This window comes from Megascapheus bottae, chromosome 3, assembly GCF_031878675.1.
Source record: "Megascapheus bottae isolate mThoBot1 chromosome 3, mThoBot2.hap1, whole genome shotgun sequence".
Lineage (NCBI taxonomy): Eukaryota > Metazoa > Chordata > Mammalia > Rodentia > Geomyidae > Megascapheus > Megascapheus bottae.
In genome coordinates, this window is record NC_143511.1 from 14,084,758 (window position 1) to 14,101,711 (window position 16,954).

Genomic DNA, 16,954 nt, shown 5'->3' on the forward strand with positions numbered 1-16,954 from the left:
ATGCATTTTACACCAGAGGAGTTTTTAAAGAATTAATTAATTAATTTTGTGAGTAATGGGGCTTGAACTCAGCCTGGACTCTGTCCCTGAGCTCTTCAGCTCAAGGCTACCACCTTACCCTAGATACAAGCCCCACTTCCCATTTTTTTAGAGTTTAATTGAAATAAGAGTCACAGGTCCTTTTGTGTTCTGGCTGGCTTTAAACCTTGATCCTCAGATTTTAGCCTCAGCTAGGATTACAGATATGAGCCACTGTGCTCGGCCAAAAAAATTTTATTTATTTATTTATATACATTTTTAATTATCGAGGTAATGTATAGAGGGGTTACAGTTACATTCGACAGATAGTAGGTGCACTACTTCTTATACATTGGTACCCCTTCTTATGTTTTTGTCCCCATTTCCGTCTCCCCACTCCCTCCCAATCATCTATATATTTTATTTTTTATTTGAACTTTCGTGATAGTTAAAGGATTAGCTTTTGCAGTTCCTGACAGAATGATGGTGTGATTTGTTCAGGGTATTTAAATAGATCATTATTCTTACTGGGGAAGGAAAGTAATTGTAAGATGAGATTCTAATTGTCTATAGTATTATCAATTTTATTATAAAGTAGAAGCTGGTAGCAAGCCCTGAAATTCCACATTTCTGGATCAAATGATAATGGACTTAGAGTTATCTTTGTCTTGGCATATTTGTTTCAGAGTCTTTTCCTTCATTCCCTGCTTCAGCCAAAACATGTGAAGATGGGAGTAGGGATTATTTATTTATTTATTTATTTTGTGTGCTAGTACTCAGTTTGTCACAACTTTTTCACTCAAGGTTAGTGCTCTACTACTTAAGCCATAGCTCCACTTCCAGAATGGGAGTAGTTAAGATATAGAATTGGTTATATCATCCCCTCAGAATATGCCCAACATACTCAGAAGCCATGAAGTTAAAATGTTTTTAAGACTTGTATACTCATGGGATTTCTGATCTCCTCCCAGCCCTACCTGATACAGAATTGCTGGCCCTTCCTCACCCCATCCTCCTTGCTAGGGTCTCATTGTCCTGCTTATCACTGCCATCTAGGCTTCACCCCTCCTGATGCCCCTTCTTGCTTTTCTTGCTTTCTACTTGGTTATTATCTGCTCATAGTCCAGGTATTCCCTAGGGCCTATTCTTACCTGCTCTGGGCTGTCAGAGAACTTTGTACTTCCTCTTCATAGAACTTTTCAATAATGTCCAAATAATGTCGGCTATGGTAATAGCATTTTAATATTAGGATCTCATAAATACCCTGTGAATGGTATGAATACTTTAATTTTCTGTGAATTTCTCTTAGAATTATAACAGCAACCGTGCCCTTTCTTAATGTCCCATGATAAAGACACACAAATTCCATACTGCTTGCTCTTGTTTCCCCAAACAAGTTTAAGATCTATATAATATGCAGATTGAATAGTATGGCTTTCTAACAATGCTTAAAGCATGAATTTGAGAGCCAATTTTTCCTAGCCTCCTTTTGGGTCACTGTACCTTAGGGCAGAGTGATGTTGTTTAGATGTGTTGCTCAGGGATGTCCTGAGACCCCACAGTAACAGGCTTTCTAAAGACAGTTCTACTAAAGGGCAGATACATAGATATAACTGTGTTGTAAGTGAAATATTTATCTTAGGCAAAATACAGTGACCATTGAAACTTTTCACGTGTCTTAAGTTTACCTCTTTTTTTCTTCACATAGTCTAATTTTCCTCTCAGCTTTAGTTTTGAATTTTTTTATTGTATTTTATTGTTGGGATAATGTTACAGTTTTACATTCATCAGGATATGGGTACATTACTTCTCATGATTTTGTCCTCCTTTCTCTCCCCCCACCCCTTCCAATCATCTTGTTTTCCCCCTCCCCTTCCCTATTTCAAATAAACATACATATAGTATACCAGGTAACAAAGTCAGATATAGTAACAACATGAGATTAACCATAAGGACAAAAAAAGAAGAGAAATAACTTCACAATGTACATTAAGAACAACAATCACAAAGATAAACCTCTTATTTCCATAACCTAGGATTCATTTCGTTTAGTCTCATCCTGTATGATCATATGTACATAGCTTTTGAATTTTTGCAGATCAAAATGTTTATTTCCCAGGGGTCATTTAAAATTTTTAACTGGTAAAGTTTTAATCAGTAGTATCCTTCATGTAGTTTATCCTGTATTATATTGACTAAGAAGACAGGTAAGTGTAGATTTTAAGCATGTCAACTGGTTAGGCAAGTCAGTGTTCATCTTCCTATGGTTCCACACTTTTAGGAATCCTTTAGATTGTTTTCTGTATTCGTGGCTCTCTCAGGATAGTAGAATCTGTTTTTGTCTTGACTGACAGGCATATGATTGACCTCCATTTTCGTCATTGTTTGTCAAGTTTATGTTAAAAACAGGTCTCTCTGGTTGTGATGCTCAGGGTCTCTGAAGTTCTCTGGGAACTTGGGAAGTTCTCTGATGGCTTGGCATCACTTTTCAGCACTATTTGACATCAGGAACAAGGATTCCAGGAGAGGCCAGTGATTACTGCATGGTCAGAACAAAAAATACCTTGATGTGAAGTAATGCCTGATTGTTGAAGAGCCCACAGATGCTCAGCCTGTGTGAGTCGCCACATGCTAGTCTTAGCTGGAAGGACCAGGTATTGTCTCTGGAAGTGATGAAGTGTTTGGGGTGAGAATCCCGATGTGTATATACTACCTCCTCTTAGCATCATCCAACTGGTCCTCTAGTTTCTCAAGAAAAGAACAAATAGAGCAGAAAGGAAGATGAGGCAAGGATGGGTGAGAAGGTGTAATGAGCCTCACTGAATGCCTTAGTGCTGTCTCTCAGCACCTTTAAAGTTAGATTGAATTTTGTATTATGTTATCTTAATCTTGTTTCATTTTTTCAGGAAATCCTTTTGTAACATGGACAGTCCTTACTGCAGTAATACCTATCCCTTTCAAATTGATTTAAAAATAACATAATAGATGAAATTTTCTTAAATAGAGGTATTTACCTGGGATCCTTGAAGAGGTAATTTCTTCCTAAAGAACCAGATGGATTAAGCTGGAATCCTCGGTCTGGTAGTTGAAATTCTAGATATTCTACCAAGATACCTTCTCTCTCTCCCCCTCCCCCCTCTCTCCTCTCTCTCTCTCTCTCTCTCTCTCTCTCTCTCTCTCTCTCTCTCTCTCTCTCTCTCTCTCTTTCTCTCTCTCTCTCTCTCTCCCCATCCCTCTCTCCATCCCTCCCCCCCAAGTAGGATTAGGATATAGTGATAAAGTCCCCAAGAGCTTGAAAAAAATAAAAAGAGTTTGTCATAAGAATTAAATGATTAATATATAATATGTGTTTGAAATATTGCCTCAACAGTAATATATAAGGTACTCTGTACATGTCTGTTGCAATGAAATATTTCAAAATAGATTTTTGTATGCTCTTAAACAGATCAGAAGCTTGTGGTGTAGACCTAGGTTTATAATAAAAGTTTTATGACTTAATATAAAGCTATCAAGTAAGGATATGAGGAAGTATGTCCACTTGCAAGTGGAAGATGGCATGATATTCAAATAGGAAACTAAGTTAAGCTGACTGTAACAAAGAACTTCCTTGTCTTGGCTTCACACAGCACAAACTTCTTCTCCATTATATGTCAGATAGATTGAAGTGGTCAAGCAGGACCTTATGGTTTCTGTCCAGGGAGTGATTCAGGAATCCAAGCTTATTCTACTAAATGGTTTTTCCATATACTGAGGATAAGGACAAGGAAGAGAAGAGGAAGAGGAAGAGAGAGGGAGGAGGGAGAGAAAATACCATTTCTTCTCCTAGGCTATTCCCCAGAACTTGTCACATGGCTGTAACCTGCTTATCTACCAGGTAGTTTGGGAAGTCAAATCTCCTTATATTCTTTTCAAATAGGAGACAGAAAAGATGACTATCCAGGCAATTTTGGTACAATAGTTAAACATTAAACTTATATTCTACTAGTAGTAGACATTTTCAGTAATAATTTATACACTTCACTGTGAACTATTCCTGAAATCTTATGTAATGCTAGAAGCAGCACATGACTCAAGAGAATTCATGTTATTGTGTTTTATTCTCATTTCAGAAATTGGTAGGAAGTCAGGATCTCCACTGAGACATTGACTTCTGAATATTTCATTGTTCTGGTTAGCTATTAAACCAGATCTCAAAGGGGCGTTTCTAAATGGCTCTCCCAGGCAGTTAAGTCTCTACTACAAAGCTGGCTTTTAGGCTTTACATCATGCTGGTCATCACTTAGTAAATAACAAAGGCAAAGAAGTTAATGATCCTGTTGTGCATTAAAATTACATAGGATAATTTTTGGGCAAAGAAATTTTTCTACTGCTCTCTAATTAATATGCAGCCAGTATTTATCTTTAACTCTGATATAAGGGATGATGGTATATTTTTTTTGCCAGTCTTGGGCTTGAGCTCAGGGCCTGAGCACTGTCCTTGGACTTTCTCAAGGCTAGAGCTCTACCACTTGAGCCTCAGCACCACTTCTGGCTTTTTCCTATGTATGTGGTACCAAGGAATCGAATCCGGCTCTTCGTGCATGCTAGGCAAAGCACTTTACCACTAGGCCAAACTCTAGGCCCCGATGATGGTATTTTTGTGTGTCTTAAATCACTAACATGAATTACCCTGTGGGTTTCTTATAATATTACCTTGGGCAATTCTTTTGAATCATACTTAGTCTCTGGACCAATTGAGAAGTTCTTTTAGAAGAGAAAACCCAGGAAGTTTATAAGCACATTTACATTTAATATGTACCTCAAGCTTGTTAGTGTTTTAGAGTTCTGTTGACCAAAAAACCAAAAAAAACCATTGTACTTGTACTGAAACTCAAATTCAGGGCCTCAAACTCTCATTTGGCTCTTTCAGTGCACTCTACCACTTTAGGTACACCTTAAGTTTTGGATTTTTACTGGTTAATTGGAGAGTTAATCTGGAGGTACTGGTTAACAAGAGAGGGTCTTGGATTTGTTTGCTTGGGCCAGGTTCAGAGTGAGGTTGTCACTTCTTAGTTTCCTGTGTAGCTCAGATTATAGGCATAACAATCAGCTACCAGCTCTGGTGGCTGATTTTTGCATTTTTTTGAAGTGGCAAAGTGCAGTTCTTAATAATCAGAGAGTATTGCAATGTGATGGTGGACTCTATTCTCTGGCATAGGCCTGAGTTTGAATGCCAGTTCTTTCGTAACCACTTTGTCACCTTGACATTTGTGGTAACCATCACGACAGACACATCAGAGAGGCATTTTCTCATAGTTGTAGAAGCTAATGTCTCAGAGTTGGAACCGGCTGGGTTGGTTTCTTCTGAGGCCTTATTCTTTGGCTTGTAGATGACCATTTTCTCCTGTGTCCTCACATGGTCTTTGTATGTATACATCTGTGTCCAGATATCTTTTTATAAGGTCACTAGTAAGATTGGATGAGAACTCAAAATAGTGGTCTCATTTTATTTTCATTCCTCCTTCGAACACCCTATCTTTAAATACAGTGAGATATTGGATACTATAACTTATTTATGTATTATATATTAAAAAATTTAATAAATAATTTATTAACATTGATTTTTATATGATATTTCAAATGATGTGTTTAACAAGCAAATATTCAAGAAGGGAATCTCTATACAATCACTGGCACTTAGATTTTAGAACATAATTAAACTTGGGCTGAGGGTTTGTATTTCATATACACATATTAATCTATGTAAAAAATTGTCTATAGAGTCATAAATTTTTATGTCTATGTAGTTGTGTTTATATTTTCAATACCATGTCCATAGCATTGGGAATGCAAATATTCAGTCATCATTCTTTTTTTTTTTTTTTTTTTTGCCAGTCCTGGGCTTGAGCTCAGGGCCTGAGCCCTGTCCTTGGACTTTCTCAAGGCTAGAGCTCTACCACTTGAGCCTCAGCACCACTTCCGGCTTTTTTCTATGTATGTGGTACCAAGGAATCGAATCCGGGTCTTCATGCATGCTAAGGCAAGCACTTTAACCACTAGGCCAAACTCCCGGCCCCTCAGTCATCATTCTTGTACTGTTTGGATCTAATATCCACATATAAAGGATACCATGCGCCTTTTGTTCCTTTGGTCTTGATTTGTCTCACTCAACATGATTCACTTTAGATTCATCCACTTCCCTGTAAATGCAATTATTTTATCTGTTGGCTATGTAGAATTCCATTGTATATATATATATATATATACCACATTTTTGTATTCATTCATCTGCATTAGGGCATCTGGATTGTTTCCATCACCTGGCTATTGTGAATAGTGCAGAGATGAACATAGCTGAGCAGATGTCCTTATCATATCCTGGGTCATGCTGTTCAGGATAGATGCCCAGAAGTGGTATGGTGGCATCATAGGGAAGGTCAATTTTCAGTTCTTTAAGAAACCTCCACACTGCTTTCCATAGTGGCTGAACTAGTATACAATCCTACCAGCAGTGTAGTAGGGTTCCTTTTTCTCCACAACCCCACCAGCATCTGTCTTTGACTGAGTTCAAAATCTTGGCCATTCTAATTGGGGTAAGGTGGTATCTTAGGGTTGTTTTTATTTGCATTTCCTTTATGACCATGGATGTTGAGCATTTTCTTATATGTTTTTCTGCCATTTTAACCTCCTCTTTTGATAAGTCTCTATTTAGTTCCCTTGCCCATTTAGTGATTGGTCTGTTGGGTTTGGCGGGGGTGGGAGGATTAGTTTCTTGAGTTCCCTGTAGATACTGAATATTAAGCATTTGTCTGATGTATTATTGGTAAATATCTTTTCCCAGTTGGTTGGCTGTCTCTCTACTTTAGTAGCTATCCTTTTGTCTGTGCAGAAACGTTTTATTTTTAGGTAGTCCCATTTATCGAGTCTCTCTCCAATCTGTTATGACTCTGGGATTCTGTTAAGGAAGTTTTTGCCTGTGCCTATGAGTTCCAGTGTCTCTCCAACTCTATCGTGTAGCATTTTCAAGGTTTCCAGTTTGATATTGAGGTCTTTGATCCATTTTGAGTTAATGCTTGTACATGGCAAAAGCTAGGGTCAATTTTTAGTTTTCTGCATGTGGCTGCCCAGTTTTTCCAGCACCAATAATTGAATAGGCTGTGTTTGTTCCACTGTGTGTCTTTAGCTCCTTTATCAAATACAAGTTGACTGTAGGTATGTGGTTTTATTTCTGGATCTTCTATTCTGTCCCATTGTTTTTCTGGTCTATTTTTGTGCCAATACCATGCTGTTTTTCTTGTTTGGCCCTATAGTAGAGTTTGAAGTCTGGTTTGTAGTACCACCTGCATTGCTCTTTTTGCCTAGAATTGTTTTGGCTATTCTAGGTCTTTTCTTGTTCCATATGAACCTTTTGATTGCATCTTCTATTTCCGTAAAGAATGTCTTTGGGATTTTGATGGGGATTGCATTGAATTTGTATATCAGTTTTGGCAGTATGGCCATTTTCACTATATTGATTCACCCTACCCATGAGCATGGGATGTCTTTCCATTTCCTGGTATCCTCTTTAATTTCTTTCTCTAGGCTTTTATAGTTTTTATTAAATGATTTTTTCACATCTTTAGCTTAAGTTAATTCCTAAGTATTTTATCCTTTTGGGGGCTATTGCAAATGAGATCATTTTCTTGATTTTGCCTTCTGTTTGCGTATTGTTGGCGTACAAGAAGGCTAATGACTTTTGCAGGTTAATTTCTTTTTGCCAGTCCTGGGGCTTGAAGTTAGGGCCTGGGCACTGTTTTTGAGCTTTCTTAAGGCTAGTATTCTACCATTTGAGCCACATGCACCACTTCTGGCTTTTTATGTGTATGCAGTACTGAGGAATTGAATCCAGGGCTTACTGCATGCTAGGCAAGCACTTTGCCACTAGGCCACACTCTGGCCCATGAAATAGCATCTTGCAAAATAGCTCTGGTTGGTTTTAATCTCCTGATCTTCCTGTCTGAGCTCTCCAAATGCAAGGATTACAAGCATGCTCCCCAAATAAAAATCAACACAAGTTAAGCATCCTCAAGTTCTTTTTGTTCATAGCTTGCAAGAGCTAAAGAGAAGCTTTTCTCTTTCATTTCTCAGATCAAAATTAATGTTTATATGCCTTTTCATATGAAGAACTGGAATTTTATTTTGGCAAACATTGAATTTCAAATTAATTTACATTCATAACCAGGTTCTTTCCTTGAGAAGAAACTTCAGTATAAAAGTCTCTGACTTTTATATTAATTCTAAACTGCTGTTGGGATTCAAAATTACAGATTTCCTGTAGAATAACCTGGTTATTCATGAATATGATTACTGATTGTGTGTATATCCCTTAAAAATCATCAGCAGACACAGTGGTTCTTTTTATTTATTTATTTTTGCTAGTCCTGAGGCTTGAGGTCAGGGTCTGGGCACTGTCCTTGAGCACTTTTGCTCAAGGTTAATACTCTGCCACTTGAGTCACAGCACCACTTCTATCTTTTTTTGTGTATGTGGTACCCAATAATCAAATTTCAGGAGTTTGTGAATGCTAGGCAAGCACTCTACCACTAAGCCACACTCTTGGCCCACACAACTGAGCATGTTTCCTATTATGGTTAGTTGATGTACTCAGATACAGTTACTTCCATTTCTAACTACTTCCCAGGTAGTGCTGCCATTGCCTATTGATGACAGTTTAAGAAAATGTGACACAGACTCTGTGTTTTCACTCTCCTTCAATGTGGTTGTTTATTAATTTTAATAAAGAATTTAATAAAAGTGCTTGAAGAATCTGATGTTTGAGAAGACAGTCCTGGATCCTATCATGTCTTCACTCATCTGCCCCTAGGTTATAGAGGATCCAGGCACAATGAGTTGCCTATTTTTATTGTAAAGATGACATACAGAGGGATTACATTTACATGTCAGGTAAATAGTATATTTCTTTTTAAACGGTGTCACCCCTCCTTCATTTTTTCCCCCAATTTCCCCTCCTCATTTTACTCCCCCCAAGTTGTGTACTTCATCTCTAACATAGAGTCTACTGAGTATCACTGATGAATTGTTTAATCCTTTGTCCTGCCCTTTTGTACTCCTTTTCCCTCCACAAATCACATAAACCTATATACAGGACAAAAGGTACAGAAATAAAATAAACAGGACAAAAGGGACTATACCAAAGGGGAAAATACAAAATAGTACAATACAATAAAAAATCTCATTTCCATTTCTTGGAGTTTATTTTGATGAGCATCATTTTATGTGATCATGTGCTCATAGCTATTGAGCCTTTGTGATCCTGTCCTAAGAGTCTCCTTCTTCATTCTCACTGTGTAACTGTTGTTTAATTAATCATGTCCAGGTGTGATTCTTTGTCTCTTACTATCTATTGGGCTTACTTGTGGATTTGTAAGCACATTCCAATTATTACAAATTAAGAAAACCTGGATGCTTAACTTAAACATATGAGTTTGTGGGAAGGATGAGATTAAAGACCTGATTCAGCTTATAAAATACCTTTAGCCCCGTATGATCTGAAAAATGAGTTAAGGAGTTATTTCTAGGGTTGTTGTGATTACCCAGAGAGATAATGCTCACAAATTGCTTAGCTCAGTATACATGGTGAACACTCTTTGAATAAAATCACAATTGTGTGAACACTCTTTGAATAGAATCACAATTGTGTGTCACAATACCTGACAAGCACAAATCGTACTATGTCATTTGTTTCAAGATGGCATCTATGTAGCCAGACTTTCAATTACCCAGGCTTGTATTATCATAATGTTCCTTATGCCTCCATAGTATCTTTGCCTTGAAAGAAATAAAAGGGCAAAAGCCTAGGCAGTGGGCATAGATTGACCTGGTATAAATTTTGTGCTTAGCAATTCTGAGTGTTCTTCAGTGGCTGTCATTTTGGAGACATTAGATGGCATAGATGGCTGTGGAAAACTCTCAGATGAGCCTTTTTTTTTTGATCGTGGCCTGCCCAACAGCTTTCAGAGCAAGAAATGCACATACCTGGAGAACAGAAACCTCTCCATGTCAGGGGCAGGGGACAGATGGCACTTTGCATCATCCTGGGCATAGCTATAAAATCATATTGTTGGATAATAGAACTTATGAATTATGCAAACATTAGAGATAAGTTTTAAGTAAAGCAGTGTGTGAAAGCATCTGACTTTTCTTTGATAGTTACCACTGACATTACTAGACCTGAAAATTGACCTAGCTCTTTCTTACTGATGTTATGGTTATCATTTCAAGCCTAAGGAATGGCCTTTTTTTCAATAACCTGGCATATCTTTTTTTCATCTGGAGTAAAGCTTCTTTGCTTTAACCAGGGGCCAGTGGCTCACACCTGGGATCCTAGCTACTCAGAAGGCAGAGAGATCTGAGGACCTCGATTCAAAGCCAGCCCAGGCATGACAGTCTGTGAGACTCATCTCCAATTAACTACCAGAAAATCAGAAGTGGCGCTTTGGCTCTGCTACACTTGAGCTGAAGACAGTGCCCAGGCCCAGAGTTCAAGCCCCATGACCGACTAACATTAAAAATAAAAAAGACTCTTTGCTTTAAGAAACAAAGTGCTGTTGCTGTCACAGCACAACTACTGTTTGGGTGAATAATAGCATGCTGGCTCTCTCCTAGGATCAGGAAAAGGAAAGTTGAAGGCACAGACTCAGATATATAATGCCAAAGAAAGCAAATTGGCATGTCATCAGTTGGAGAAGTTTTGGATATGGTGAGGAATAGTTAACTCTACAAAAAAGACATAACTCTCATGGAGGTTCATTCACTACACTGTAAGGGTTCCTTCCTCACAGCTTATGCTCCATTCCACATAGTACCCCAGATCCTATGCTGTGAGGTCAGAGTGCCTCCATCCTTTCTAGCTCCTTTATTTCATGCCTTAGGATCATTTCATAGTAATGGAATGACTCTAGGACTCTAGGGTCTCAGATAGCTTTCATATGTGGGCTCATAGCTAGAAAGATGCATGGTGTGATTGAAAGACTGGCATCTTCAGCACTCTGAGGACTGAGGGCCTGAAGATTGAGTTAATCTCTATTTGTCAGTAAGTTAGCCTATCATAATAATGTAGCACAACCTCCATTTGAACCTCTAAACAATGTGTTTGTAGAGCATCTGAGCTGGAGAATGCATGGCGATACTGGTAAGTGCTAAGGGGTATGGACACAGAGGGCATAGCCCTCTGAATGACCTTTCTCTAGGAACTTCTCTGTGCATTTATTCCATTTGGCTAAGCTATGTCCCTCATGGTAAGTCATTAAATGTAAGCCAAGTATTCTCCTGGGTTCTGTGATCCATTCTAATGAATCATCCAAGCTTAAGGAGAAGTTCATGGAACACCTGATTTATAGCTCATTGGTTTGAAATGCAATGACAACCTGGAACTCGTGACTAGCAGCTGAACTGTGGGCCATCTTGGGAGTCTGAGCCCTTAACCTGTGGAGGTCTGTACCAAATCTCAATGGTTAGTATCAGATTTGACTCAAATTGTTGGACACCTATTGGTGTCTGGAAATATCAGAGGATTGGTGTGAAGAAGGCCCACATAGTATTTCAGAAGCAATGTGAGTACATACAGTGCAGATATATACAAAATATGGATATACATGAAGTGATATTTAACTGACCGCAAAATAATGGATATATCCACTCTTAGAATTTCAAAGATTAATTGGGGAAGCCTGGAATTATGTGACTGCTTTAATGTTACCTAACTTTTCTTTAAATTTATTTAACTAAACACATTCAGAAGGCCAAAAGCCAAATCAAACCAAGGGCATGATCCTGATCCCTTAAAAACAAAAGTGTCCTTTGATATAAGTTCCTTCCTCAGCTAGACATTAGTGGCTCATGCTGGTAATCTTAGCTACTCAGAAGGCTGAGATCTGAGGATCTTGATTTAAAACCAGCCTAGGAAGAAAAGTCCTCTACACTCTTTTTTTCCAGGTAGCCACACAGAAGATCTGGCAGTAGAATTGTGGCTCAATGGTCAAGCACCAGCCTTGAACAACAAAGTTAAGGGACAGCACCCAGACCCTGAGTTCAAAGCCCAGTACTAGCACACACACATATACTATACACATACACATATCAAAAGTTCTTTCTTTTCCACTGCCCTTTCAGTTTTCTTATCTTCTAATGTGGCTAAAAAAAGCACAGGCTCCAGGCTCTTTATTTGTTATCTTCCTTTCTTCTCAGTCAACCTATCACTATGTTTATGCTTCCTGATTTTTCAGTTATGTATCTCTTCCTCAGAAGTGTTGTGCAAATTTACTATTGTATTATTTTCATTGATTATTTTTTATTTTTTTTCTTGTAGAAAAGAACAAGTTAGTACCCTGTATCTAAACATTAATCTTGTGGAGCCAAGACTACTTCAGTCCTATGAACATGTGATAAAGAACTTTATCCGTGAGATCAAGCTTCAAAGCACAGAGATGGAACACCTGGCAATTGCAGTGAAGAGGTACTGAGATCTTTTCTTTCTTTTTCAAAATTAATTTATTTTATTCTATTGTCATTATGATGTATAGAAGGGTTGCAGTTTGATTGTTAGGTGGTGAGTACATTACTTCTTGAATATTGTTACCTCTTCCCATGTTTTTTTTTTCTCTGCTTTCCCTTCCCCCACCCCCTCCATAGTTGTAAAATTCATTTCCAACATATTGTCTTGTGAATATCACTGTTACACGGGTTTATCTTTGGCCTTTGTTTCATCATCTTGTTTTTTTTCCTTCCCTTCCCTGATTCAAATAAACAAATAAATGTATATTCACCAGGTACCAAAGTTGGATAAAGAAATAGCAGGGGACAAACTATGAGAGAAAAAAGAAAATAAAAGTAAAGAATTAAGTTCATTAAGTACATTAAAAACAACAACCACAAGGATATATCTCCTGTTTCCCAATCCTGGAGTTGATTTTGCTAAGAATCATTCTACATGGTCATACCCATATAGCTTTTGAACTATTGTGCTCCTCTGCTAGGAAAATCCTAGAAGCATATTAATTATTACAAAGGAGGGAAACCATGGAGCCTGTATTCCTTTGGGTCTGGCTTACTTCATTTAATATGTTTTTTTCAAGTCTTTGCAGTTCCTTAGGAATGGGGCAATGTCATCTTTTCTGATAGCAGCATAGAATTCCGTTGTGTATATATACCATACCTTCTTGATCCATTCATCTACTGAGGGGCATCTGGGTTTGTTCCATACCTCAGTTATGGTAAATAATGCTGCAGTGAACATGGTTGTTCTGGTAGGTTTAGCATGGCCTTGTTTCTGGAAATTTGGGTAAATGTCCAGGAGTAGGATTGCTGAATCACAGGGGAGCAACTCAAAACTTTGAATCTCTGAAAAACCAATCTCTAAAGAAACAACCATCCTATTAAAAGGTAAGCTTATTAAAAGGTGGCATTATTCTCCTCTATCCCTCTCAACCCAGCCAGCATTCCTTTCTGAATGGTGCCTGGGGGCTTTTTCACTTACTCTGTGACCTGGGTGGCCAGTGGACTGAACTATATCCCATTATGCTCTAAGAGGACTTCCCCAGCCTCAGGGATCTAGAACTTTCCAAGCTGAGCCAGCAAAGGGTAAATTGCCTCAGGAAGTAATTTATAGGATTAACCAGTAATCTGTTATTGTGGCCTTATTAAATCAGCTCTTCTGGTCTAATAGTTTCATACAAAGCTATTTGGAGACTTATTTTATATCTAGCCAGTTAGTTAGTGCATGTAAGAACTATTTGAAGCCTAGCCTTATCGTGTATGGGCATGAGACCCTGCAGGCAGATTGCTTACTTTCTATGAGCCCATTTCTGCATCAGCAAAATGAGAATGAAGTATATAATGTTAAGTGGAAGTAAGTCAGACTCAGAGAAATAAAGGACGCTTTTTTGCTCATGTGGAAGTTAGATCCAAGTTATAAAAATATAGGTAAATAACAGGGACTTATGCATATATTCACAAACACGTGAAAGTGTTGTTTATGCAGGGGAAGATTCCAATGGTAAAACTCCCTTCAACAACTCCCCACAGTTTAACAAAATGAATGCCAGAAAGCTGGATTTGTGGGGTGTGTGTGTTGTGGGGCTGAGGTCAATAGGAAGCACGTAGACAAATGGAGAGAGGGAGTATGAGGGAATGCATCCATAATATACAAGGTATATATGTGAAAATGAAACCAGGTAATTTGAGGAGATGAGTAGGGTTTGGGGATATGGGAAAGAATAGAGGAAAGGGTGACATTGATCAGATCAGGATGCATAATAGTCACAAAGGGACATATTGAATTGAAATCTCTCTGCAACTACTTAAAGACAATAATAATAGTAACGCAAATAGCAATAGTAATAATAAAGAAAGCATGCTGTGGCTCCTGCCTGTACTCCTAGCTACTCAAGAGGCTGAGATCTGAGAACTGTGGTTCAAAGCTAGCCCAGGAAGGAAAGTCCTTAAGGCTTTTATTGCTAATGAACCACTGAAAAGCCAAAGGTGGAGTTGTGGTTCAAGTGTTAGAGTGCTTTCACTTAAGTAAAAGAGTTCAGGCCATGAGTTCAAGCCCCAGGATTAGCACCAAAGAGACAGAAGGAAGGAAGGAGAACAAAAAAAAGAACAAAGACTTTAACACATCTTTAGGATGTTGAGACTGAGACCCAGTGCCTAACATATACCAGCTACATGGTGGGTGCCCAGCAATTCTTCCTTTCCCCTCTGCATATCTTCTCACCTGGCCCTCACCCTAATCTGAAAGCCCAAATACTGCTTTAACTTACACTATAATACAGACAATTCATCTAGGCCATAAGTGGATAACTTAAGAGAGCATCTTGTTATTAGTAGCCTCCTAATGCAAAGACAGAATTTTTGTGTTACAGTCTAAATATCAGCATCTTTGTTCCATAGAAAGATTTCATTTCTTTTAGCATACATTGGGGAAATAGGTCATATGTAATTTACTACAGTTCTGGGATGCTTTGCCCCACAGGTACCTCTGGGCTGCCAGGTGATCTGCCAGCAGCCCCTGGTGTCTGCCTAGGACATGTAAACCCAGCCCCTTGGACAGGTTGCTGCCACCTTCATGTGGGCAGGTGATGGCTACAGCCTTGTTTAGCTTCAGCTTCTGTGTCATCTTATTGTTTTCCTCCACTTACTGCTGAAACTATCTGCTTGAGCTTCTGGAATAATAGCTGAAAGGAATTACAGTGCAAAAGAAAAAATATTTTAAAATTGTGATGCTAAATGAGGATGACTTTTCTTATAATAATAGAATCAAGTGTAGGTTGAACTAGACACAGGAAGTTTTTAAAGAACAGTTTTAGGGTTTCAGACTCTGTTCTTCTACCTCAAGGTTGCCTTCTAGTGGTTGTTGTCAAAACTCCAAATTCTGTAGGGCATTTTGGGATGTGGACCAGAGGCCCAAAGTTGGCCTCCTTTGAGATATGACAGGCACACACTCATACTGATTCTTCAGGATGTCTGCTGGGTGTCTGTTAAACAGAAAAACTCACAATCACATACACAGGCAGACCCATCCAGAGATGTGTGCCACTTGTCCCTTCTAGAGACGGAATAAATGAACGGCCTTGTTTATATTCTCATTGTTAGGTTGCTTTCTCACAGATCGTAAGCCTATCAGAAAGGGTTGAACATCATGAGTGATCTCTGTGCCTTGCTCTGTGCTATCATGTTGCGGAGGGATCCAGGTACAGATTTGATCTTCAGTTTGGAGTCTTCTAAAGGCACTTTTTTTTTCTGCCATCAGATTTCTCATGGAAGTGTTTAATGACTATTTGTAAACTGCCCCAGGCATTCTTTGTCTTTTTTTGCCAGTCCTGGGCTTGAGATCAGGGCCTGAGCACTGTCCTTGGACTTTCTCAAGGCCAGAGCTCTACCACTTGAGCCTCAGCTCCACTTCTGGCTTTTTTGTATGTATGTGGCACCAAGGAATCGAACCCTGGTCTTCGTGCATGCTAGGCAAGCACTCTACCACTAGGCCAAACTCCCAGTCCTTGCCCCATGCATTCTCAGCTAAGGGCCATCTATCCTCAGCTCTGTTATTGAGAGAGGCCTCAGTTTTTCTGTCATATAAGTACCCATTTAGAATGGTTCCCAGTAACCTGGGATGTAGATGGTACATGAGACATTCTCTAAGAGTTTGATATTATGGACAATGGGAGGGCATATACTAAGAGAAAAGGTATGTTGCTAGGCAAAAGCTGGATTATTATGGCTGCTATGATCACACACATACACACACACACACACGCACGCACACACTCACACACATTGCTTGGAAATGAGTAAGATAGAAAACTCAGGAGCCATCTCAGATGTTTGAGACTGGATATCTAGAGGGAATAGTTAGAAAAACAATCATCATGAAAGGAGGAAGGATGTGTGGATTTGCTGTTTACACTCTCAATTCTGACCAACAAGTTGTAATGTAGATTCTAGCTGTCAAGTACTGGTTGTTTCTAAGCACAAACCAACTTTCTGCACTTGTTTTGAATGGGTTAGGTGGAGAGGAAGAAGGAAATAGAAACAGAAAATGGTAATTTGACTCAAAAATGTACTTTAAGGTCTTGTTTACCTGATAGAATTTGTTCAGTGTTCCATATAGAAGTTAAATTAATACACAAACAATTTGTGTTGTGAAAGAGTAAACTAAAAAAAAGTCATATAGGAGCAAAAAAGTAATATAGCAGAAAACCATTCAACTGGACGAGAGCGTTCTCACCTTAAGATCTGTCCTTGATCTTCTATTATTGACAGCATGTTGTCATGGTTTAAGGGAATTGACTCTACTCCTTAGAATGTCTGCTTTCTAGTTGCTTGTAATGTAGTCAGTAGACAGGCATATACAAATGAAAAAAAGCTAGGTAATTGGACATGTATCTCAGAGAACAAAAAA

The 16,954-nt window shown here is 38.6% G+C and overlaps 1 protein-coding gene across 2 annotated transcripts in view; it reads left to right on the plus strand.

The window, feature by feature from the left end:
* Rasef (RAS and EF-hand domain containing) overlaps positions 1–16,954 on the plus strand; it is a 76,044-nt gene that overhangs the window by 18,960 nt on the left and 40,130 nt on the right. Inside the window, exon 2 of one of the 2 annotated variants that reach the window (XM_090329573.1) lies at positions 12,365–12,511. In XM_090329573.1, coding sequence (XP_090185699.1) covers positions 12,365–12,511 — 147 coding nt within the window. Of the gene's footprint in view, positions 1–12,364; positions 12,512–13,554; positions 13,636–16,954 lie in introns of those variants that run through there. The other variant, XM_090329574.1, reaches the window with a different exon arrangement.